This window comes from Chanodichthys erythropterus, chromosome 18, assembly GCF_024489055.1.
Source record: "Chanodichthys erythropterus isolate Z2021 chromosome 18, ASM2448905v1, whole genome shotgun sequence".
Taxonomy (NCBI): Eukaryota; Metazoa; Chordata; class Actinopteri; order Cypriniformes; family Xenocyprididae; genus Chanodichthys; species Chanodichthys erythropterus.
The window spans coordinates 21,784,468-21,803,920 of NC_090238.1; the positions used below are offsets into that span (position 1 = coordinate 21,784,468).

Consider the following 19,453-nt stretch of genomic DNA (forward strand, 5'->3'; position numbering starts at 1 on the left):
TACTGAAAGGCACAGGATTAGTTTGTAATTATTTTCACTGACCCTCCTTATCAAACATATAAAATACTAAATACACTATTTAAATACACTATCTTAAAAGGTTTTGTGATATTCTTTCCTATCAAACTAAACTACTGTGACTTACATCAGTTCCTGAGGAATCGGTTCCCCAAAAAATAACCAAACAGGAAACATGAACTAAGGTCAGGGAGCGTTTGCTGGGATCAGATTCAGAAGTTCACTCTCCATCCAGACGCAGGCCGTGATCATACTGTACCTCCATTCTCTGACTTTATGAAAAGTCACACAACATCACTTAACTGGGCTGAATACTTATATAGTTGTGTTAGTACAAGTGTATTTGATAGTAAGTTAATGATAATCATGAGCTGAATTTGGTAAGTAGTTAACAGTGAATTAATTATGATTGTGCCCCCTCAAGTAAAGTCATGACATAAGTATACATTAACAAGCCATTAGTTGATGTTAGTATATGCTTAGTTAATAATGAGTTGATTATGATTGTGCCCCCTCAAGTAAAGTCATGACATGATGCACATATCACACATCATCAACTAATATATGAATAAACACTATAGAGTGCCATCCTTGTTCCTTTACACCCCGGTACAAAAAAACTAAAATAAAAAGTATTTGTATTTTATTTTTATTTATATAATTAAACATATATGGACTTGAAGCAAGCCATAAACATACCTGTAAAGACACACATAAGGCAGATTTACATGTAAAATAGCGTGCGTCCACAAGCTAATAGCATATACATTTAAACAACAAAAATACAAATACAGTTAATAACTGCACATAACCTCCTGAAAACCCCAATAAAACATACATGTAAATATGTCTTTAATTATTAATTCGGCTTACCAAAGCAGTCAACATTTATTAGTTTAAAATGCCAGCAACACAACAAACGCGCCAAGAGAACACCTAGCTTGCGCCACTAATGAGTGTCCCGCCAGAAACAAACCTTACATACTTTAGTTCCAGGAAGAAACTATGACTATTTAGCTATGACTAAATATAAATGAACTATAAAAATCAGAAAACAGTTTAGATCAAATTAAATTTATTAGTGGTAGTTAGTCTATTTTCCACATTTGATTAGACAGATGTAATTAATGGCTAAATAATCATGTGCCATTGCAATTATTTGTCACAAAGCTGCAGATGGCAGATTATGATATTACAATTATTAAATTATGACAGTATTAAATCACGTTTAATTCAAATTCAGAGTACTTCTTGTTTACTCTTATGGAGGCTGATTTATTTAGTTTACCCCTAAATGTTAATTAATGCATTAATTATCAAACATGTATTAACGCGTAGTTAAGGCTGCTGTTTTCATGCATCAATCCTTATGACTCCTGTCGTAGTTAAGGATCACTCTTCATTAGTTCATATCTTAACTAATCATGAGTTCATGTTGAAGTAACTATTAATTTAGGTATTAGTTCATGGTTATTCATGTACTGTTATTGTAAAGTGTTACCCCCATTTTTGCTGTTGAAAATAATGCCTTTCTTTTTAAGTTCAACCATTTTGAAATGTATTTATTGATCAGGAAAATCGAGCTGCAATGACAAGTTAAATAGACAGAAAAAAAGATGCTGTTTTCAGTCAAGGTTAAAATAAAAATCATGCTTTAAGCTACTTAATATTGATTTTGTAAGTATTTCCAACTACAACTATTTTTTATTTAATAATATGATTGGCATTGATGATAGTAATACGATAAGACTTTACTGCACAATTAATAAAAAAAAGAAGCTTCTAATTAGGGAGTGACTAATTAAAAAGTGACTTTCTATTCTGGAAAGTACTTCACTGTCTTTACTGCTGCAGATCACCACGCCTTTTGTTTTATGTGATCCTGGATTTGGTGTAGACGCTGAACTGGTCTTTCCTACCGCCTTCTTCTTCTACATTTTGCTGTGGCTTTCATCACCGGTCTGCCTTTCCCTGTTTCGTTGTAGAGCTTTGTTTAGCGCGTTCAAAATGACGTCTTTGTTGTTTTGGATGTTGTAGGAAGTGAGGTTGATAAGCTTCTGGAAGTCCTCCGGCGTGTAAGTCAGGTTTTGAGTGAGATATGGCGAGGAGGTACTGTTAAATTCAACATCAGCGGCTCCCTCCATCAGCTCCTTTTCGCCTTCTCTCTTCACTCCTACACCACACATATACACATCATTTTACATTATCATTGGTCATTTGAGCGTTTGAGCTGACATACTGACAAATGTATTAATCCTCAACAAATTTATTAGTCCTCCACCCAATGTAAGTTTTGTGCCACAGGTGCCCTTTATCAAAATCATTTTTTTAAGTTTTTGTAATGGTTAATCCATACCAGTATGTGTAAGCTTAGCTCTTTAGTCACAGTAGTGTTTCTAATACTAAAATATAATTATTGTGGTGTGATTTGATGGATTCAAAGATAGACTGCACAAAAGTTTCATCAAAAGCAAGTCTTTGGGAACAACTACAAACTATTTGGAAGTCAATAACAACAGAGACTGGGGAAAAGTACATAAAAACAATGCCAGCAAGAATGCAAGCTGTTATCAAGGCCAAAAGAGGCCTACAAAATAAAAATAAAAAATATATATATTTTGGTTATTATGTGTGAATAAAGAATGTTTAGTTGTTTCAGTTGGTTATTTGCCTAATAAATGACAATAAAACTTTAAGTTTTAAACAAGTTTTTGACAGATGTATTATGATAGGCGGTCTAATATATATATATAAAATATAAAATAAGCATTCTAACCATAATTTTAAAAGTAAATACAATCTTGCCTTGCATGCACTGTAATTGCTATTAAGAATATGGCATTAGGGTTGGCCTATTAAGGATATCGAGTTGGTAGTGCTTACCAGGAGCTTTGAACTGCTTGAATGAGATGTTGACCATGGGAAAGTGAAGCACTATGGGAGCTTCTGGATTGTCTTTATCCTCAAACGCGTAAACTTCCTTCAGTGGCTCAGATTCCACCTTTTTGAAATCAATCTTCGGAAATGGAATCTTGCGATCAGTGCAGTACTCCTGAGATTGCTTTAAGACCTACTGGACACAATCATAAATATATAGTTTTTTTTTTTTTTTTTTTTTAATTAAATTTAAAATTTCTTAAGTTCCTGACATATGTATTTCAACCAAATCTTATAAAATCTTCCAGGTCTCCTTCACCTTAAACTGTTCCTGTTCCCAGGAGTAGTTTAGAGACAGAATAACGTCCACCTGTCTGTGAGGGCGAACCACAGGAGGGAATCCTGCATTTAAGGCAAACCCAGCATCTACTAAACCCAGCACATGATCAGTTGGAGTCAGGGTGTTGGGAAAGGCATCTGGGTGTGTGTCTGTGGACAGTTAGATTTTAGACAGATATTATTGGAAGACTGAAAACACTGTCAGCTATTCATGTGTAAAAGGCCCTGATTATATCTCATGCAATGACAGACATCAACCTGAAATAAGACATAAGATAAGAGATAAGATATAGCAGAAAAAAAGTAATATTTAAAAAAAAAAAAAAGAAAAACCGATTAGCTACAAAAGTTGGGTAAAAAACACAGATTCACACTTGAAGCGGTCGATAGAATAAGTAGAGCTCTAGACCTTTCCATGTAATGAAGCCTGCGTTCTCATTGTAGTTCCTGTGCAGGTTGAAGCCTCTCAGGAAGTTGAACATCTGGCTGACAATGGGACGGCTGGTCATAAAGCCACACAGCATTTTAGCAAAGTCAGTTACGGGGCTGATCAGGTATGTGCCGAGCGCTGTTGGTTTACTATCAGTCTCTTTATAGAGGAGGACAAGACAACAATTATGTCATGTCAGTATAATCATGAAAGACTTCTTTACTACTACAAATTGAACTACTGTTCAAAAGTTTGGGGTCAGTGAGATTTTTTAATGCTTTTTCTTATGTTCTCTTATGTTCACCAAGTCTGCATTTATTTGATAAAAATACAGTAAAAACGATAACATTGTGCAATTTTGTTACAATTTAATATATAACAATGTATTTAAAATAATATTAATATATCACAAACTCTGACCTGTTTTAGTCACTCCTCCTCCAAACCAAGGGATCCAGGAGGGGGCGACTCCTGTTGCAAGACGCCAGATCTCCGTCAGATTTACAGAGAAAATGCTGCTCCACATTCCTTTATAAACACACACAGAGTTTGGACTTACTAATACATCATAGGATCAGGGCCAGACTAGCCCTACTGGCCATAATGAGCAACACAAATTTTCAGATGCTAAACACAACATGGCTCTCTTTCTCTTCCTTATGGCATTCAGTTTGTCTTCTATTTCATGTCTTTATTATGTGCAAAAAACACGTGCACTCACCGACAAGAAAGGACAACCTAGTTTCAGGGAGTTTCTTGACCATGTGACCAAGGTAATATTCACTCCCGAAGTTCTGTGCAGGTACAAAGGCACCGTATTTAGGAAATCCAACCTCATATGGGGTGAACTCACACCATTCTAAATAGAGAACAGAAAGAAACATAGGATTGTTAATCTGCTATATGCACTTTTAGTCGCAACACTATCGAGTTCCAAGCAAGTTGTTTATCTTCTCAACCAAACCTACTGAACCTATTATGAAAATGTTCTGTAAGTCTTTGGATAAGGAAATCATTTGCATGTGTTTATACAGTATCTTCAGAAGCTGTTGCTGAATAGGCTTGTATAGCCATCGATAAATCACTTCACAGGAAGCTCAGAGGGAAATTTACCCAGTAGTCATTGCGGATCACTCCAGCACTTAAAGTAGTTTAAATAAAATAAAAGTGGTGAAAAGCAGGTGTTGATTGTACTCGACATTTCAAGGGTATGAAGTGTGTGAGATGTTACAATGCAACTCTCATGATTATAATTAAATAAGATAAACAAAACATAACCAAATTACATTTATTTTCATATTAAACATTGCAACATACATTTATCACTCAATTTAGCCTTTATAAATATGACAATTAATATTAATTAAATTCAAAATAACATTTATAATACGCATGGATGTATTATACCGTATACACAAGTGTATTACACGAACATATGATAATGTATAATGTGTACAACTCAGGTGTCATCTATGTTTGACAACGTTGCTGGTTGTTCCGAATGAATGCATTTTATTAAGTGCAGGGAACTTTTAACTATCAGAATCGCATACAAAGTCTGGCTCAATTTACTCAATTAAACAGAAGTCTGACAAATATGTAAATTGTCTAATAGATATGTAAAAAAGATATCATAATTTGGCGAAATGAACACTAGCTTATTCATACAACGGCGCAACAGTTTCTCTGTTAAAGTACATAATATAAGCATTATGTAATCCTGTGTGTATAAGTACACAAACATAATAACTCTTGAAACAAAGCAGAATATATAGATACGCCAAATATTATCATGTGTGGGATTACAAATTTAAGAATCTGTTTAATATCTGCTTATCCTATGTTTTGGCATAACATCACAAAAAGTAAAGGGATATACATTGTATTTGCCATTTAAAGGGTTAGTTCACCCAAAAAATAAATTGTCATTAATTACTCAGCCTCATGTCGTTCTACAACCGTAAGACCTTTGTTCATCTTAAGAACAAAAATTAAGATATTTTTGATAAAATCCAATGGCTCAGTAAGGCCTGCATTGCCAGCAATAACACTCCCTTTTTCAATGCCCAGAAAGCTGCTAAATACATACTTAAAACAGTTCATGTGACCACAGTGGTTTAAGCTTAATATTATAAAGCGACGAGAATACTTTTTGTGTGCCAAAATGATCAAAATAGCGACTTTATTCAACAACATCTAGTGATGGGCGATTTCAAAACACTGCTTCATGAAGCTTTGAAGATTTATGAATCTTTTGTTTTGATTCAGTGATTTGGAGCGTGAATCAACTGCCAAAGTCACGTGAACTATTGAAGTTTCAAAACACATACAGTATGATGTAACAAAGCCTCGTTTACTGAAATCATGTGATTTTGGTCCTCCAAACCACTGACTCGAACTAACCCTTTAAGGTGAAGATGAATAATTTTCTTAAACAAACATTCTAGGAGGTTTCTGCCACGATCTCCTAATCTCCTTATTGGTAGGTAATCAAGCATAGTACTTGAGGAAATCACCTTTTGCCTGGTTTTTGTTGCCCTTGGCCCAGTCTTTTTAGCTATGACAAATGTTTGATCATAACAACTTGAGGTGTGGACTTTATCTCTGTGAGGTATCTGCATGGTACAATAATGCTGATTGGATTGGGGCTTGTAAAACTCCAAAGTCTGGGCTAATAACTGTTTACATCCTTTGCATACTTTGTTTAAGGTTGTGAACTGAGTGCCTTGTGTTGTATATTGTGTGTATAAAACTACAACGTATAGCTTCCTTAGTTGGCCTTTTAATGAATCCTGCTGAAGATACACCAGATATGATCTTCGTTTTGCTTCATTTCTGAATTTCCTACACGTCAACTTGGTGCATGACTAACCTGTGTGACTAGTATAGCAGGCAGCCTCTTTATCTATCCAAATGATGTTCAGAAAATGGACAGGAATATTTGTTTGACAAAATTAACACAGCTGCATTACAAAATTGTCACACATGGGGTGTTTATGTACATTTCCTTATGTGTCTTAATCTGAGAATAGAAGCTGAATTGCCATTATCTTTTTACATACCTGCATCTACTATACTTTCTGTTTTGCAATTCTTCAGGTTGACAGCTGTGAAGATGGGTAGAGGGTTCTGGCCATCGGACACTGTCTTCTGCAGTTCAGATAGTGTACCCATGTGCTTCTATAAAAGGACAGTGTATTATATATAGTGTACCAAATGTTAATACTAAGCCAAAACTGACAGCAAACACATTTTGTGCTTTTTTATTTTTTTTTACCTTGCCTTGGAAAAGATACTCTAAAGCCAACCCCCACATATCAATGAGAGACACAAGGTGTCCTTCTTTCTCACGCTCTTCCACCTCCTTTCTGTATTCCTGTAGCTGCTCCAGGGAAAACAAACTGAGCATCTTTTTAGAGATTTCCTTCTTTACAGACTCCATTGACTTATCAAGGCCCTCCTTTGACCAGTTAGGCTCTTCATAAAGAGAGGATAAAGCCCTGAAATACAAAGATTAAACAAAAAACAATCAATTCTTTAGCCATTTTACACTGTGGCAGTGTCATGCAGTCATTCAGATTATGGTGGTGACCCATCAACTTATTTTGTTTATAAATGAGGTTAATTAAAAGTAGAGATGCGCCGATACTAAATTTCTCCACTGATACCGATAGCCGATCTGATAGTTTGGGGTTGCCTTTTATACTTTCTTTTAAATTAAAGGGTTAGTTCACCCAAAAATGAAAATTCTGTCATTAATGACTCACCCTCATGTCGTTCCAAACCTGTAAGACCTCCTTTCACCTTCGGAACGCAGTTTAAGATATTTTAGATTTAGTCTGTGAGATTTCTGTCCCTCTATTGGAAGTGTTTGTACGGTATACTGTCCTTGTCCAGAAACGTAATAAAAAACATCATCAAAGTAGTCCATGTGACATCAGTGTGTTAGTTAGAAGTTTTTGAAGCATCTAAAATACATTTTGGTCCAAAAATAACAAAAACTATGACTTTATTAGGGCCCGAGCACCGATGGTGTGAGGACCCTATTGGAATTGCTCAGCCAAAATTTTCTTCTCCAAAATGAATCACATTTTTGAGGGCCTAAACGTTCTCAAAAACTCATGAAACTTTGCACACGCGTCAGAAGTGGCAGTTTTTGCCATTTCCACATGTTGTACTTTAACGAACTCCTCCTAGAGCTTTAATCAGATCAACATCATATTTGGTCAGTCTAATCTAAAGGCCTTTGAGACGTTAAATTGCGAAGATCTAGAGTTTTCGCTGAAGGGCGTGTTCGTGGCGGCCTGGCAAAGTTCGATGTTTCGCCATGACACAGGAAGTTGTAACTCGGGCATACAATGTCTGATCTGCCCCAAACTTCACATGTTTTATTAGAGTCCTGACCTGAAGACATCTATATGACAATATTCAGTTACAGTCATAGCGCCACCTGGGGGCAACAGGAAATGACATGTTTTACACTGTGATTAACTCCTCATAGAGATTTAACCAGATCAACATCAAATGTTATCAGTCTAATCTTAAGACCTTAGCGATGATAAATATCAAAGATCTTGAGTTTTCGTTGAAGGGCGTGTCCGTGGTGACCGACAAAGTCTGATGTTTCGCCATGTAAAGTGACTCACTTTTTTGAGGGCCGAAACATACTCGAAAACTCATGAAACTTTGCAGATACGTCAGAAGTGGTGAAAATTTACGTCTGATATGGGTTTCAGAATTAAGTGTGGCAAAATGGCTCGAAAGCGCCACCTAAAAATTTCAACAAAGTGCCCCTGACACTACGTTTCACGTACAGGTATTAAATTTGGTACACACATCTAACAGCCCAATACTTACAAAAAAGTCTCTTGGAGTGAAATCTGAAAACCAACAGGAAGTGAGATATTTTGAATTTTCTTTGCAAAATTTGGGCAGTTTTTGCCTTTTCCAGGCGTTGTACTTTAATGAACTCCTCCTAGAGCTTTAATCAGATCAACATCATATTTGGTCAGTCTAATCTAAAGGCCTTTGAGACGTTAAATTGCGAAGATCTAGAGTTTTCGCTGAAGGGCGTGTCCGTGGCAGACTGGCAAAGTTCGATGTTTCGCCAAAAAACAGGAAGTTGTTGTAACTCGGGCATACAATGTCCGATCTGCCCCAAACTTCACATGTTTTATTAGAGTCCTGACCTGAAGACATCTTCATAACAATATTCAGTTACACTCATAGCGCCACCTGGGGGCAACAGGAAATGACATGTTTTACACTGTGATTAACTCCTCCTAGAGATTTAATCAGATCAATGTCATTTTTTGTCAGTCTGATCTAAAGGCCTTTGTGACGTTAAATTGCGAAGATCTAGAGTTTTCGTTGAAGGGCGTGTCTGTGGCGGCCTGACAAAGTCTGTTGTTCCGCCATGAAAAAGGAAGCCGTTGTAACTCAGGCATACAATGTCTGATCTGCTCCAAGCTTCACATGTGTGATAAGAGTCCTGGCCTGAACATATCTATATGCCAATATTCAGTTAGTCATAGCGCCACCTGCTGGCAACAGGAAATGGCATGCTTTACACTGTAATTCCCTCCCAGAACCACATTTCAATATGAAATAAAGTACCAAACATACTAGAAACACGTTAAATCATGCAACACTTGGCTAAGTGCTAATGTATGCGATTAACGCCATGAAACAGGAAGTTGTTGTAACTCAGGCATATGATTTTCTGATCTGCTCCAAACTTCACGTGTTTGATAACAGTCTGGGTCTGAACACATCTATATCGCAATATTTGGTTATGGTCAAAGCGCCACCTGTTGGCAGCAGGAAGTGTGGCAATTCAAAATGACTTAATGGCATAATTCTCCTGTATTCATTCGCTTACACGCATGTCGACCACTGTTCTCTGTTTTCCTAAGGCCAACGGGTGGCGGTGAGTCCGGGCGTGAGGGCCCTTTCATCGCTGCTTGCAGCTTTAATTCAGCATTGTATTCTCTTCCGGAATCCTCTCCATTGAATTGATTCCATTGAATTGATTCCACTTAATTGATTCCATTGAATCCTTTCATCTGTCAGCGTTGGTAATGCACTTTTACGTCGTTGTTTTTGGCGATTAGGACATCCGCGACATGCACACTTACACACCATTTTAAAAAATATAGCAATACCAAAATACAAACAATGTAGAATAGCTTGAATACAGCGTGCGCCTCCCTCAGACTGTAAACGAAGCTCGGGCGCGCCGGATAACACGTCAGCAGCGTCACTGCGGAGTCGTGAACCCGGATGAACAACAGACCCGGAAGAGAATACAATGCTGAATAAAGTCATAGTTTTTGTTATTTCTGGACTGTTATTTTCCATGCTTCAAAAACTTCTAACTAACCCACTGATGTCACATGGACTACTTTGATGATGTTTTTATTACCTTTCTGGACATGGACAGTATACCGTATAAACGTTTTCAATGGAGGGACAGAAAGCTCTCGGACTAAATCTAAAATATCTTAAACTGTGTTCCGAAGATGAATGGAGGTCTTACGGGTTTGGAACGACATGAGGGTGAGTCATTAATGACATAATTTTCATTTTTGGGTGAACTAACCCTTTAATAATTTCATTATAATTAATAATTAATCATTATATTTTTAATTATTATATTTTGAAAGAAATGCAAATAAAAACTTTATTCTCTTCATTTCATCAACTTGTTTCAGAGTAACTGGTATCAGTTATAAACAAACACATTACTCAAATTAGTATTAACTAACTAAATTCTGAAGATTAAATTAATATAACTTTCTGAATGTTATTAATTAATATAATTAGTATTAATATTAAACATCAAACTGGTTTCTTAGTATTTACACAAATCCCAAATGCAGTGCATTTTTCTGCACTCTTTTGTTTGACAGGATATATCAGCCCTGACTATCGGCTGTTTTTAAACTCTTGGCCGATATCCAATGTGCGAAAATTTGGCCAATACCGATTATTGGTCAGTATATCATTGCATCTCTACTTAAAAGTATGTTTCAGTCTGTTTGATCCATACTACACACAAAACTGGAAAAATGGCTCACTGAGTTTTTAACAGAAAGTCATGTTTAAAGTACAATGAGGCTCTTCGATCTCACCAAGTGGCACCTGAAACCCCTGTAATGTAGCTGACTGCATCAAGAAGTTGGATCTTCTGGAGACCTTTAAGGCTACCATACGTGCTTGTTAATGCTCTGGTCCCCCCACCAGAACACACTACAGCTATTATTGGGACCTGAGGAGCCACATCCAACACAGAACTGATCAGATTCCATCTGTTTGTTACTGTTAGGTATTTGTTTGAAAATGCTGCACTTATATACAAACATTAGAATCAAATTTCTATTTTTGTGTGCATTGTAGTAAAACAATCACAATCTCTTCAGTTCTTTGCTTGCATCTGTTGTACCTTACTGGGCTCTGGTGCAGAGCTGAGATTCAGAGCTTTCTGTAGAGCTTGTGACACGACATTTCGTCTCTTCACCAGAAAATTCTTCTCCTCCTCTGGGATATCAAAATCCAGACGTACATCCAGCTCTTCATCAGAGCTTCAGAACAAAACACAAAAACATCCTTATTCTAAGATGAAATGAAAACTGATAAATAGTATTGAAGCTTACAATGTTTTGTTTTATACATCCGAATTATAATTTACTATTAAACTATTACTGAAGATAGGTGTGAATGAATTCACAGTTACCGATCATCTGTTTTCAGTTGCAGATCAACTTTATTCTTTGAGAAAAGAAAAAAAAGAAAGAAAGAAAGAAAATGCAGAGTATGAACACAAATACAGTATTGTTTATATTATATTATATTATGTGAATAGATAGAGGAATTTATAATACTCAATTAAATTACTTTATTATAAATAAACCATTTTTGGAGAGCCACATTCAGATTTAATCCATTAACCTACAAGCAAAGTTGATTTTTACAGTACCCACCTTTCCTAGAGGCAAAGAGACAGTAAGCTGGTGTTTCGCTGGTAGTGGTTTTAAAGGGACAGAAGTCAATCCAGTGTCTACAGGGTTTGGAATAGCAGCATCCACTTCTGTCCTAGCCTGGAGAAAAGTATGTTTAACCAAACATTTAAAGCCTTTTTGATGCACGCTTCTGTTTTAGGGGTTTATAAATCTACAACCCAACATGTGAGGAATGAATGTGTAGTTTTTGTTTTGAATTAACAATGTGTGTCAGAGATGCCTCTTGCACATCAAAGACGTACATTTGCTGGGGTGATAGTAGTCTTGGAGGTCAGATTCATTTCAGTTTCCAGGTCTCGGTTGATGTAGTAACGTAATGTTCTCAGGAAGCTGGAGCTTTCCTCAGAATTTGAGATCACAAAATCCTCTTTGTATGCTCCTTTTAGTTTCAACACCATGTTCTGTGTTGCTGGAACACAAAGAGAATAAGCAGAACTAACCTATATCTGTGTTGATTATATCAGACTTTTTTGTGTTTATTTTTACACTGCTTATGTTTTCAAAATTAACTTAGAGTTAATATAGAGTAATTTAACATTTTATTTTCTATTACATCTATTTCTGAATATCAAATTCTGGTGTGTTTTCAGTAGCCATCTGTTATCTATGTGAAATTTGGATGAAAATGTCTATATTTACCTTCAGACTTCTTAAGAAGCTTGTCTATATCCACATTCAGCTCACAAAAAGGACCTGTCTGATTTCATGAGAAAGCATAAAGCTCATCTGATTAAGGTTATCTAGGTTTTATTTATTGATTTATTTTTGGGGGTTTTAGTAGTAAAAGTAAATGTAGCCTATACTGAAACCAAAGCATTTTAAGAAGACACCTTTAGCCCCCACTTATAACTCATATAAGTGATTCTTGTACACCTTGCAATACAAAAATCCTCCATTCCCATCAGAGTTCACAGAATGGTGACTACTTTTAAATATTCTGACTGTAACCCATGATACAGAAAAGAAAGTTGTAGTAAAGTTTCGTACCACCAATACTCCATTAGATACACATGGCCTTGGTGTCACAGAGCTGCAATGGAAACACACAAAATAGACACTTAGTTCATATTTCTGTTTATGGACATGCACAGGCATTTGTAAAACAGGTTCTCACTAGCAACTATTTTTGCAATTGAGAACTGCTAAAGGCAATCTCGCGCACCTCTTAGTAACCTCAAACTCTATCCACAGTTCATCCTTAGTCTGAAAAAGAAAGTATCAAAGTCACATATTCACAATCAAATATCAAGTGCTCTGTCAAGTGTCCATTTTATTATGCTGTAATGTAAGTCTAGATGGAAGATCTCTATATAGCTCTGACCGTATCATTTAGAATAAAGCATTTGGTCTCCTTTTCCCCAGGTGTAAGGTTATTGATGTCGAAAAAGATAGTGGCACACTGGTCGTCTCTCATGAATGGGTCTTCATCATAGATCAAGATCTCCAGAATGTTCTGTGTAGGAGAAGAGAAGAAAGAAATTAAAGTGTACTGTAACATTTTTTTGGTTCTAATGAGAGATATAATTGAAATCATTTTTAGTTCATATGACATATCCTACAGGAGAGATAAATAGTAGCAATATAGTATAAGAAAACATTCTTAGATCAGGCAAATATTTTAGTGGTTTACCTTGATGTTGCTGTGGACCCTGTAGTTAAAAGTTTCATTCCATTCAGGGTTGTTGTTATTTGCGATAGTCTTTGTGCGATTTGTACAGGCCGATGCCGTGGGTAAGTTCAGGATGACATAGCAATCAGATGCAGACACTAAAGAGAAATTGAGGTGGGGTTGGAGAAGTTGGCAGTGAGAAATAAACCATGATTGTAATTTATTACATAAAAGAATGCATGCTCTTAAACAGGCACATGTAACCAACAGAGCAAGTCCAAACAACAACACATTTTTTAATTTTTTTTTCAGAACTGCACACAGGTTTAGACATGTTTGCTGTAAGCTTTACACTTCTGCTAAAAAAGGCTACATTAAAATTTGCAAATAAATATATTTGGCTGCTGTTAAGAGGACGAATTGTCTCACAGTAGTCATAGGAGTGATGGATCTTCGCATATAAAACTTTGACAGATAGATTCCAGTATGGCTTGACTTCTCTCTGTTGAAAGAAAAACAACCCGATCTACAGTGTTTAATCACCTAGACGGTTCAAATTAAGTCAACTGAGGTGAGGTGAAAACCTCAATTGTAAGTCTTCTAAAGAAATTCAGAGGAAAGACATGCTAACCTTAAGCATTGTTGAAGGTTTGTGCAGAGATCTGGATCCAGTTGCCTTGCAAACACAAATTAAAGTACTTGTGAGAGTCAGCACAGCTTGAAAAGCTAGTTTCCTGTTTATTCATCACACTGTGAATTCCAAGAACTACAGCAAACTAATATACTGGTCTTCCTAGAACGTCACAGCCTATATAGGTTCATTTGCATGCCAATGGAATTTTTTTTTTTTTAACAAAGTAAATATTGATTACATACACCTCAAATGAAATTCAACATTAAATTCCTCTTCAATGACAGTATTTTGTTTCTATAAAAAATTGTAAAACTGTCATTCTTTTAACCTTATTCAAGTGTTTATATTGCAATGTTTTGTGCCCTCTTTTATAGAATTTCTAAAATGATATCTGATGCTCTGCTTACATTAAGCTGCATTATGTCAGTCTTTAGTATTTAGATTGCTATATCCACTTGCTGACTTATTTTTCTATGGATTTAAAAAAAAAAAAATACTCACCCAGGTCAATGGTGTTACAACAGAGACACCGGAAGCAGAGATAAAAGCAGTTGGGTAATTTATTGTGACAATCAGCAGAGCAAACAGGTAAGGGAATGTGGATATGGAAGGTCTTGGAGATGAATAAGAGTTAATACTGTCCTTTTCCTTGTGATGCAGGTGATGGTGGAAGGAGACGCTGGAGATGGCAGACAGGAACACTCACACACACAGGCAGGTAGGAACACGAGGAGTACTGGAGACAATGGAGACGAAGGAGATGAAGTAAACAGGTAAGTATAGTTTCGAGAGTCCTTGAGGTAAGTGAACAACGGGGTGTATCACGAACGAGACCGGACAATGTGTGTGTGTGAGTGTGGGGTTCTTGTAGTGTGGCTGATGACTGATGATGAGCTTCAGGTGGCGGTGATTAGAATTCCGGTGATTGAGTGCGCGGGTAAGGGAGTGAGGTGGAACCTGACGTGTCTGTGACAGTACCCCCCCTCCCACGGCCCGCTCCTGAGGGCCGAGGACCCCGACGTCGTGGTGGTCGTCCTCGAGGTCGTGGGGCAGGTCTGTCCGGGTGGTTGGTGTGGAAAGTCTGTAACAGAGTAGGATCAAGGATATCATTCTTAGGAACCCATGAGCGTTCTTCGGGACCGTAGCCTTCCCAATCCACCAGATATTCTAAGAGACCACCACGGCGCCGGGAGTCCAGGATCTCTCGAACCTCGTAGGCAGTCCCATCGTCCAGGATGAGTGGAAGGGGGGGCTCGACGGCTGCCACGTCAGGTTCTGTGGAAGGAAGAACAGAAGGGTGGTGAGGTTTTAGGAGTGACACATGGAAGGTTGGATGAATTCTTTTATATTGTGCAGGAAGTTGTAACCGGTAGGTGACGGGGTTGATCTGTCGGAGGATGGTGAATGGGCCAATGAAGCGGGGACTCAGCTTCTTGCAGGGCAGGCGCATCCTGATGTCCCTGGTGGACAGCCAGACCTTCTGCCCCGGTTGGTAGGTAGGAGCGTGGGAGCGCCGAAGGTCGGCTGTCATCTTGCGCCTGCGCAGGGCTCTCTGCAGCTGGTGATGAGCTGAGTCCCATACCCTCTCGCTCTCCCGGAACCAGTAGTCGACCGCTGGCACGTTGGAGGGTTCCCCGTCCCAGGGGAACAGTGGGGGCTGGAAGCCGAGCACGCATTGAAAAGGTGTTAATCCTGTAGTAGCTTGACGGAGGGAGTTCTGGGCGTACTCGGCCCAGCCCAGGTACTGGTTCCAGGAGTCCTGGTGGCCATGACAGAAGGTACGCAGGAAGCGGCCAATCTCCTGGATCTTCCGTTCCGTCTGCCCGTTCGACTGAGGATGGTATCCAGACGATAGGCTGACGGTCACACCCAGGAGGGAGAAGAACGCCTTCCAGACTCGAGAGATAAATTGAGGTCCTCTATCAGAGACTATGTCTTCGGGGATTCCATAATAACGGAAGACATGGTTGAACATTAATTCTGCTGTGGCCATGGCAGTGGGTAGACCTTCCAGGGGGATCAGACGGCAGGCTTTGGAGAAACGGTCTACGACTACCAGAATACAGGTGTGACCATCAGATTCAGGGAGGTCGGTAACGAAGTCTACTCCCAGGTGTGACCAGGGTCTCTCAGGAACGGGCAGAGGATTGAGCTTGCCGGTTGGAAGATGGCGTGGGCTCTTGGAGATGGCGCACTCCCTGCAGCCCTGCACGTACCTTCTGACGTCGCTGGCCATGTTTGGCCACCAGAAGCGCTGTTTGAGCAGCGAGAGGGTCTCATTGACCCCCGGGTGACCAGTGCCAAGTGATGAGTGAACGGAGTGCAGGAGTGGAGTGCGTCGTGTCCTGGTGATGTAACGCAAGCCTTGGGGACAACCCGGCGGAGTGCGTGAGGAGGCATTGGAGGAGGGTAAGGTCTCTTCCGACCATTCGATGGGGCTCATGAAGAGAGACTCGGGCAGGATTGTTTCAGGGTCATCATTCTTCTCCTCGGGAGCGTGGAGACGTGAGAGAGCATCGGCCTTGAGGTTCTTCGACCCAGGGCGGTATGAGATGGCGAAGTTAAATCTTGAGAAGAACATTGCCCATCTGGCTTGACGTGGGTTGAGTCGTTTGGCAGCTTTCAGATACTCAAGGTTTTTATGGTCAGTAAGAACTTGGAAAGGGTGGTTAGCTCCCTCCAACCAATGCCTCCACTCCTCAAGGGCGAGCTTGACAGCCAGGAGTTCACGGTCCCCGATGTCGTAATTTACCTCCGCCGTGTTGAGCTTGCGGGAGAAGAAGGCGCATGGATGGAGCCTACTTGGATTCCCCTGCTGCTGTGAGAGGACCGCTCCCACTCCGGTGGTGGAGGCGTCCACCTCCACGACGAATGGTAAATCTGGATTGGGGTGGACGAGGAGGGGAGCGGTGGTGAAGGCTTTCTTGAGGGTCTCAAAAGCTTCTGTGGCAGGCTGGGACAAGGACAGAGACTTGGGCTTTTTACGGAGCAGGTTGGTGAGTGGGCTGACGATGGTGCTGTAATTCTTGATGAAGCGACGGTAGAAATTGGAGAAGCCGAGGAAACGTTGGAGTTCTTTAATGGTAGTGGGAGTTGGCCAGTTCTGGATGGCGGAAACCTTCACCTCGTCCATCCGGATGCCACTGTGGTCAATTACATATCCCAGGAAGTGGACAGAGGGCTGATGGAAGGAACACTTCTCTGCTTTTAGGAAGAGTTGGAACTGCCGTAAGCGCTTGAGGACCTCCGCAACGTGGTGGCGATGTTCGGCCAAGCTCCGGGAGTAGATGAGGATGTCATCAATATACACCAGAACGAACTTGTGGAGGAACTCCCGGAGCACCTCATGGATGAAATCCTGGAATACGGAGGGGGCGTTGACCAGGCCATACGGCATCACGAGATATTCATAGTGGCCGGTGGGCGTGACGAAGGCGGTCTTCCACTCGTCCCCCTCGCGTATCCGGATGAGGTTATACGCGCTGCGGAGGTCCAGCTTGGTGAACACAGTGGCACCGCGGAGATGTTCCAGGGCCGCTGGGACGAGGGGAAGTGGATACCTGAATTTCACTGTGATTTTGTTCAATGAGCGATAATCGATACAGGGCCGCAAGCCTCCGTCCTTCTTGGCCACGAAGAAGAAGCTTGAAGCAGCAGGGGAAGTAGACGGGCGGATGTATCCTTGGTTAAGGGCCTCTTTAATATATTCCTCCATGGCCTTCTCCTCCGGTACAGATAGGGGGTAAATGCGTCCCCTAGGCACTGGCTCACCCGGTAACAGATCGATGGCGCAGTCCCATGGCCGGTGTGGAGGAAGCTTGGAGGCGCGTTGCGGGCATAAGACGTCACTGAAGGGGGCGTAGTCGGGTGGAACATCGACGGAGCGTTTTTCCACAGGACTTTCGATGGAGGTAGCGTTCAAGGAGATATTCTTGGAGAGAGGAGATCTTGGAACAGGAAGTTCTGGGAAACAGCTGGAGAAGCAGTGGTCGCCCCACTTCAGGACTTCGCCCGTGCGCCAGGAGATGGTGGGATTGTGGAGTTCCAACCACGGGCGCCCTAGAACCACGTCAGCGGTGGATTCCTCCAGAACCAGCAGATGGATGTTCTCAGAGTGGAAGATACCCACTTGTAGTTGAAGGGGACCAGTAACGCGACGAATCATCTTTCGGCTTAGGGGTTTGCCCGTGATGGAGTGGACCTGGTAGTTAAATCGGAGAAGGCGAGGTCTTGAGCCCGAGGTGTCGACAGAGGGCGCCGGAGATGAAGTTTCCTGCTGACCCTGAATCGAGGAGCGCCACCACTGGAACGGAAGCATTAGCAGCAGTAAGGTTTACGATAGTAGTGAGTGGTTTCATCTTTTGGATTGAAGGAATGATAGCACTCACCACAGGTCGAGGAGGACGGGTTGGGCATGTGGAGATGACATGCCCAGGGGATCCACAGTACAAGCAAAGATTCAGGGTCAGCCTTCTCTGCCTTTCTGCTGGAGACCAAACGTGAGTTATCCACTTGCATGGGTTCGGTGGCTGGTTCTGGAGAGCTGACGGGTTCGGACCGACGGAGGAGGGTGGTGGTCAGTGGTTGGCCCTGGTGTTCAAGGAGACACGACTGCATACGAGAACCCACACGGATGGCGAGTTGGATGAATTGTTCGAGTCCCATGGAGTCCTCGTATGCAGCGAGATGCAACCGCACATTAGGCTCCAAACCTTGTCGAAAGGTGGTGATGAGGGCTTGTTCATTCCAGCCGCTGGTTGCGGCGAGCGTTCTGAACTGCAAGGCATAATCGTTAACAGTCTGGTTTCCTTGTTTTAAATTGTACAGTTTCTCACCAGTAGAAGAATCAGCCAAAGGTCTTCCGAAGACTTCTCTGAAGTGGGAGACGAACGCTGGATAGGATTTTACGACTGAGCCTTTTTGAGTCCAGAGGGAATCCGCCCATTGAAGGGCCTTACCTTGCAGTTGGGAGATTATGAACGCTATCTTCGCCGTTTCGGTGGGATAGAGGTGCGGCTGCATCTCCAGGACCAACTCGCACTGAAGAAGGAATCCGCTGCAGTCCTCCGCCGATCCTGAGTAGGGCGCTGGTTTGGCCATGGGACTGGCGGTGTAAACAGGTGAAGCAGCGGTGACAGTGGATGCGGAAGTGGCAGCGGTGAGGGGTCCTGGCGGCGGTGACTGTTGTTGAGGGGTGAGTGCTCGGCGCAATGCGTCCACGAGCTCTTGAAATGGGTCATTGTAGCTCATGCTGATGTATGGTTGGTATGGTCCGGTCTTCTGTTACAACAGAGACACCGGAAGCAGAGATAAAAGCAGTTGGGTAATTTATTGTGACAATCAGCAGAGCAAACAGGTAAGGGAATGTGGATATGGAAGGTCTTGGAGATGAATAAGAGTTAATACTGTCCTTTTCCTTGTGATGCAGGTGATGGTGGAAGGAGACGCTGGAGATGGCAGACAGGAACACTCACACACACAGGCAGGTAGGAACACGAGGAGTACTGGAGACAATGGAGACGAAG

The 19,453-nt window shown here is 40.8% G+C and overlaps 1 protein-coding gene across 1 annotated transcript; it reads right to left on the minus strand.

The window, feature by feature from the left end:
• Positions 1–766: 766 nt before the first annotated feature.
• On the minus strand, positions 767–13,974 carry pla2g4f.1 (phospholipase A2, group IVF, tandem duplicate 1). The gene is made up of 20 exons (XM_067367802.1): positions 13,926–13,974; positions 13,724–13,796; positions 13,316–13,452; positions 13,007–13,138; positions 12,848–12,888; positions 12,673–12,715; positions 12,325–12,382; positions 11,928–12,094; positions 11,647–11,763; positions 11,400–11,434; positions 11,109–11,247; positions 10,798–10,934; positions 6,942–7,164; positions 6,727–6,844; positions 4,386–4,523; positions 4,085–4,192; positions 3,644–3,823; positions 3,215–3,384; positions 2,902–3,088; positions 767–2,191 (listed from the first exon to the last, which is right to left on the minus strand). The coding sequence occupies exons 1-20, from the start codon at positions 13,932–13,934 to the stop codon at positions 1,950–1,952; spliced, it is 2,454 nt and encodes an 817-aa protein (XP_067223903.1). The 5' UTR covers positions 13,935–13,974; the 3' UTR covers positions 767–1,949.
• Between the last annotated feature and the right edge of the window lie 5,479 nt (positions 13,975–19,453).